At 37.2% G+C, this 6651-nt stretch overlaps 1 protein-coding gene across 1 annotated transcript; it reads left to right on the top strand.

The window, feature by feature from the left end:
• The first annotated feature begins 3058 nt into the window (after positions 1-3058).
• LOC118752957 (protein twist-like) lies at positions 3059-4388 on the top strand. The gene has a single exon (XM_036487805.1). It carries the CDS (start codon positions 3114-3116, stop codon positions 4176-4178), a length of 1065 nt encoding a protein of 354 aa, XP_036343698.1. The 5' UTR covers positions 3059-3113; the 3' UTR covers positions 4179-4388.
• The last annotated feature ends 2263 nt before the right edge of the window (positions 4389-6651 follow it).

Below are 6651 nucleotides of genomic sequence, written 5' to 3'. Positions count from 1 at the left end.
CACAGACACATGCTTACTGATGTAGGTATATGAAGCGGTTTTTGAAGGAGACAATTTTTAATTTTTAATAAAAGTATGAATTATGGACAAGAGAAAAAAGAGGATAAGAGCAACGCAATTTTGTATACGCAGTATTTATTTATTTATCTTTACTATGTTAATTTAGTGTCCAAAGTATTATCTGCTATGCGTTCATTGTAGAAAGCGCTGCTGCTGGCAGAACGAGGCGAAAGCGAACGTATAGTTATTCCAGCGGACTTTACTATTAAGCTTAAACAGAGCGCTCTTTGCACTGTACCCACGGAGTTCCTGGTCGAAAACTTATGATCACAGCAAGCAGGCAAGATTTTTACATATTACCATTTAAGCTAGACTGAAGTTTGTCACAACTGTAGGAGCTTTGCTGGGAATGAAGGGAAAGGCCCTAGTGGTAAGCACCCTTTCCATTTTGCTGTTGGACGTGTTCTTGCCCTTCTTCCGTCACCATCACCGTCATCAACGAAGAAACGAATAGGCCTTACGTTAGCTGTATAAAGCTGATGGGCTATATGTGGGTACAAACCACATCTTTAGCGGCGGTTGGTTGGTTGGGAGTAAATTGGCAAATTCACGGAAATTGCACACGGAAACGGTGCGACGGAAATGATGCAACGGAAGTGGTGCACCGGAAATGGTTGGGGCTGAAACAAGTGCTTCTTGAGTGTATGCACATGGTACTAATCTAACAAAAACTTGCTAGGTTAAAGAATAACACTTGGAAAAATACCTATACAAGAATGAAAGTAAAGGTGAGTACGTACATAGATAAAGAAAAGGATAAAGGCAAAGAATAGAAACAAAAACAAAGATGCTTAAAGATAAAGGCAAAAATGAAGATGAAGGTACATTTAAACACTTTAGTTATATAAGGGCAAAGGTGAAGGTGATATGTAGATGAAGAAAATGATAAACATAAAAGTAAAATGAAAGATAAATATAAAGAAAAAGATGAGGATGAGGATACCGAAAAAATTATAGATGAAGATAGATTAAAATAAAAGTAATTACATATCAATCTGGGAATTTTTTTGGAATTCTAGAGATTTTCGAGATTCGCATGACTTATCGCTATAATAATCGATATTTTTTTCGGTTTTGTTATCGATATTTTTATCGATTTTGTTATAGAAATTTTTATTGATTTCGCTATGGATATCTTCTTAACTTATCGATATAATAATCGATATTTTTACCGATTTTTCTATCGATATGTTTTATCGATATTGGCATTGGTTTCTTTATCGATATTATTATAGATTTTGTTATCGATATTTTTATCGAATTTTGCTATCGATATTTTTATAGATTTTGTTATCGATTTTTTATCGATTTTTTAATCGATATTTATCGATTTTGTTATCGATATTATTCGACTTTGTTATCCATTATTTATCGATTCTGTAATCGATTTTGTTATCGATATTTTTTATCGATTTTCTTATTGATTTTTGTTCTCGATTATTTATCCATTTTGTTATCAATATTTTTATCGGTTTTGTTATCGGTTTTCCAATCAATTCTGCTACCAATATTATTATCGATTTTTCTATCGAAATTTTTATCGTTTTTGCTATCGATTTTGTTATCGATACTTTTATCGGTTTTGGTATCGATATTTTGTTATATGTTACAATAGATTTTGTTATCGATAGAGTATAAAGATAAAAATGAAGATAAAGAAAACAGAATAACATGAATGTAATTGGAACGAACATGAGTAGAAGTAGGGATCTATGTAGATAGAAAAAATACAAAAATATAACCTAAAGCAAAAGCAGATGTACATATGTATGTATGTATGTATATTGGTTATGAGACTAAATGGATATGTATCGTAAGTTTCACTTCTCCAGTGTGGCCCAGGCGCACTTACTTTTTTGTAATATTATGGCTCCGATAAAGCTCGTAACATACATAATGGAAACTTGTACTCTATTGCTATTTCGAAAATATGGTCACCGCAAGTATATAATAGGTACCCAATACCAAATCTTAAAAATGCCTTAACAGAATATACCTATAAGGGTATAACTTAATGCTTAAGTGAAAATTCAAAACTTTCACTGTCAAGTTCACAGGTCATATCCGTACATCGCACAGAGTTTTATTATAACTTTCTGACTCCTCGCAGCGAAGACTAAAACGAAGCAGTTAAAGGAGAATAAAAGTCTGCGCAAAAAAAATTTAAAAACAAGCCACAAGAGATAAAAAAAAAAAACAACAGCAGCGCCAGTAACCAAAAGGACTAACACTAAAACAACAACAAAACAGAGTTAACACTGCGGAGTATGCAACGAGAGTGCAAGTTGAGCGTGCCTTTACTAAGAGTATGTAGCACAAAATAAAACGACTCGACGGTCAACGCTGCCAGAGGGTGCCAAAAAATGCATTAACCACAGTACCTACCTAGAAGCAGCGTCAACAAAGTGTGCATGCAGTAAGGATAACGGCAATTTCAGCGCGTGCCCGAGGAGAGCCTTGAAGTAACGCATATGCCGCGTTGAGTATAACATATGGCTGAAGAGCCAACGCTGACATAAAATAGCATTTATTCTTGTTTCTTGTTTTTACATCACTTTTTGTTGTTTTGAAACTAACTTTTCAGTGCCTCAATGTTTTCGTTGGCTGCGGTGCAGCGCAGCAGTGACTTGCGTGTGCTATAAACCGTGAAAGTCACAAATTATACGATCGCACTCCATGATAGCGGCAATTTAGGGAAGGAGAAGCAGTGTAGGCAGGCAGCACGACAGCGCAGCGCAGGTTAGTTGATGAAGTTGAAGTGAGCGTTTAAGTATATGGGTTAGTGTGTATGTGTGCATGACAACCCCTGAGTAACGCGTTGGGAAAGGGGAAGAATGCAACAACAACATGCGGCAAAGTGCGGCACTGATCCTGCCGCTACTGATATGTTAATAATGATGATCCTTAAATTAACTGTTTTACATTCCGACTATAATTTTTTTTTTCTGTTTTCATTTCTCTACCCCGCTTTGTTTTTCCACAGTGCGGCTGATGTTTTTGCTTTGAAATCTTCCCTTGCTACGACCATATGGTCAACGCCACCGCAATGAGGGATGTCTGCCGCGCGCGTTCGTAGCTCGTGTCACTCGCGTGCCAGTTGGTCAAAATTCGACTGGCAGACCATCAATGGGGACTTCGTTGGCCAAATGGCAGCAACAGCAGCAGAAGACGCTTCAGCACCGGAGCAGTTGAAATGTAGAACAGTTGGCCCTTCTGGCATATTCTTAGCATTCTGGCGTTTAAGCGCTTCAAACTCGCCAGTAGCTGCAACGAGCAAACAGTTCTTGTTAGCACGCAGTAAAGTGAGGATCTTTTCGAAGAATATGAACTTAAACATCGAAGCTGTGCAGCTACAACAAAAGTATTTGGAGCAGCGAATCCAGCAGCACTCCGTTAATTCATTCCCAACGCGCTTCAGTGATTTCTCGTATGCCTCCTCCGAGGAAGATGGTTCGCAGCAATACGCAAGCAGTCCCAGCTATACGCTCTCCATCATCAGCACTGGCACCGAGAGCCACGCGGACGTGGGTAGTCACAAAGAAAACCACCTGTTGCTGCACGATTGGCCCGCCACCGCATTAAGCTACACGGGAAATCGTTCGTTGCAACCAATAACACAGGCGAATCAATTCTTTCCCAACTACAACTTCAACCCGCCACAGCAGTCGCTGCATCATCAACTCAATGCCAGTATTGCCGCCTCCGCCGGAGAGTGCTCCACAAGCACGACGCCGAGCAAATCTGGTTCACCTATATCCGCAAAATCTGGCAAATGTAACAAACGTGCAGCAACCCATCTGCGCAAGGACTCAAGCTCGAAGAGAGCAGACGCCACCACAAAGCCACCCAGCCCTAGCGTGCTTAAGCGCCGACGCCAAGCTGCCAATGCCCGCGAGCGCAAGCGTATGAATGGCCTAAATGAGGCCTTCGATCGGCTGCGTGAGGTGGTGCCTGCTCCAACCATTGACCAGAAGCTGTCCAAATATGAGACGCTGCAAATGGCGCAGACCTACATAGCGGCGCTATGTGAGATGCTGGGCAGCGAACTCGACGCAGCCAACTATGCGCTGCAACGCGGCGAGCACATAACATTTCAGGAGGACATTCGATTGCAGTGAATTTGACAGAACTCTTTGAGGTGGAAGTAAGAAATAAGTATGTACTTTGATGTGTGCTGTGCAGTTTTAAACCAAAGCAAAGAGGTGCGCGTGGCAGGAGTGACCGACCGCCGCTATTCGCTCATTAGTGTTAAGTGAATGTGTACTAAATAAGTAAGAAATATTTTAATTTGTGAATTTATAAGTGCTTTTTATTAAAAATGTAATAAAGATTTGTGATTTTATGTAATTAAAGGAAGCGTAAGTTTCAACTTGCTCACTTCGCATGCACCGTTACGTCGTTCGCTCAGGCAAAAGTTTGCGCGCTCATAAATTCCGCGCATATGAGTTTCCGCTATGCATATTTCCTCCGTCTTTCTCATGTGTCGTGCGTACACCTTGTAACTTTAGTGCCTAGCTGCAGCAGTTAACTTTTGTAATCGTAACAATTTCCTGCATATTAAATTATTTATGCTTACCCACTTCATTACAAACTTTTACCTCTGCCACTTCGGTACTTTCAGGTGTGATTAAGGGTATACTAAAGGTTTACTAACCGGGCGTGAGTATAGGGAAATAAAATGCAGGTATATAAGTGCGTGTACGTTCGACCAGAACTTAATTTACATATACCCAGTAGACATTTCTGGCAAAAAATATTTATTATATAAAAGGAATAAATAATGGACCACCCATTGCAGGATATGACCCCATACGAAGTTTTTGAAAACTTGCAGCACAATTCTAGCAACCGTCTTTCAACGCAGCACAGGCTGTCGAAATACAAAATTTAAAAATAATAATAATAACAAAACGAAAATAAAGCAAGAGCAAATCAAAATATTTTTAAAACGTAAATGAAGCTATAAAAGCTATAAAAAATACAAACTAAATGAAAATTAAATAAGAAAAAATTAAATCAATCAAAAAGAAAATAGAACTTAAAAACTAAACGAATTAAAAAAAAATATTTTTAAAGCAAAATCCAAAAATAATAGAACATTAAATTAAAAAGAGAAAAAAGTGAAATAAAGAAATGAAATTAATTAAATTAATTAATTAATTAAAATTATATGAAAGAAAAATATTGTTCTTTTTAAAAAAATAAAATCTAAAACCAAAAGAAAATTAAATTGACGAAATAAAAAATATTTGATTAAATTCAAAAAATGCGTTTTTAAAATTTTAACAAGACTAAAGAAAATATTTTTCTGTTTAAAACAATAAAATCTTAAAACAAATAGAAAAATTACATAAGATATATAAATTAAATTAAAAGATAACAATTAAAAAACAATTTAAATACAGAAAAAAACATACTAAAAATATTCGCTGCCCGATATTTCGAACCTGGATCTCTCGAAAGGCACACCAGAGCTTTGCTCACTCGGCCATTGGGATTGTTAGAGCGACGCGATCTGAATGATATACAAGTGCTTTCTCTTAAAATGGCTTTTCATCACGAATGGTGAATGAGACATCTTTTTTCTAAGACTTTTGCACTAGAATCACAAAAGTCTTTCGAACTATCTATGTTTCATTTGTTTTACGAAAGACGTTTTAATATTTTAGCCTGAATTATCCTGTTAATATTTTTAGATGCGCAGTGATATCCATTTAATTTATACTTATACATAGAATACTTTCATTTAACAATGTAATAGATATTATACTAAGTAAATTTTGTTATGTATCGATTTACTAATCGAGGGTTTTTTGTGGATTTAACGTACTATGAAAATCTTGTCAAAAGTGGCTTCAATTCATCGAGCATATTATCGTCAAGCCAAAGCCGATGCATGCGTCCGATCAGCTCTTCGCTGCCGTCTTTGAACACCCCATACCGTACATCGTCGGCTCTAAGGTCTTTGATTTTTATACCCGAGCGCACTTGTGCACAAGGGTATTATAACTTTGTTCACATAACGGTTGTTTGTAACGGGCAAAACGAATCGAGATAGATATAGACAAATGTATACATAAATGATCAGGATGAAAAGAGAAATCGATTAAGCGGTGACTGTCCGTCCGTCCGTCCGTCCGTCCGTCCGTCCGTTCGTCCGTCTGTCCGTCCGTGTGTGCACACGATAACTCGAGTAAAAATTAAGATATCTTAACGAAACTTGCAGTAAACCAATAAATAACAGCAAGCATCTCTGCACGTTTAGCTACAGCCAGACATACAAATGTGTTTTCAAATGCTCAACTTGAGTCACATTTCTTACAATCGGATTATTTACCATGGAAAATAAAAAAATAACAACGTTGAAAAAACTATTGTACTCTTGGCTCAGAGTAAATTCGCAAATAGGAAATCCTTTTTTCAGTTCTTATTGGGTAAGTCTTTTAAAATGGCTTCATTTCAGACAGCCTACCTAAATTATCTTTAGGTTATGCATATTAAAAATGGCAAAAATTATCATAAGGCGCATTGTAGAATATGCGGAAATTCGCTAATGGTGGTAAGACAAGCATTCAAGATCACGTTAAAGGC

Source organism: Rhagoletis pomonella, unplaced genomic scaffold (assembly GCF_013731165.1).
Source record: "Rhagoletis pomonella isolate Grant_MI unplaced genomic scaffold, Rhpom_1.0 Rhpom_scaffold_01998, whole genome shotgun sequence".
Classification (NCBI taxonomy): Eukaryota; Metazoa; Arthropoda; class Insecta; order Diptera; family Tephritidae; genus Rhagoletis; species Rhagoletis pomonella.
Note: the sequence above shows the minus strand (reverse complement) of the source record. Positions and strands in the feature narration are given on the sequence as shown.

Excerpts from the sequence above, each read along its gene's own strand:
- LOC118752957 (XM_036487805.1), top strand. The coding sequence starts at position 3,114 with ATGTCTGCCGCGCGCGTTCGTAGCTCGTGTCACTCGCGTGCCAGTTGG.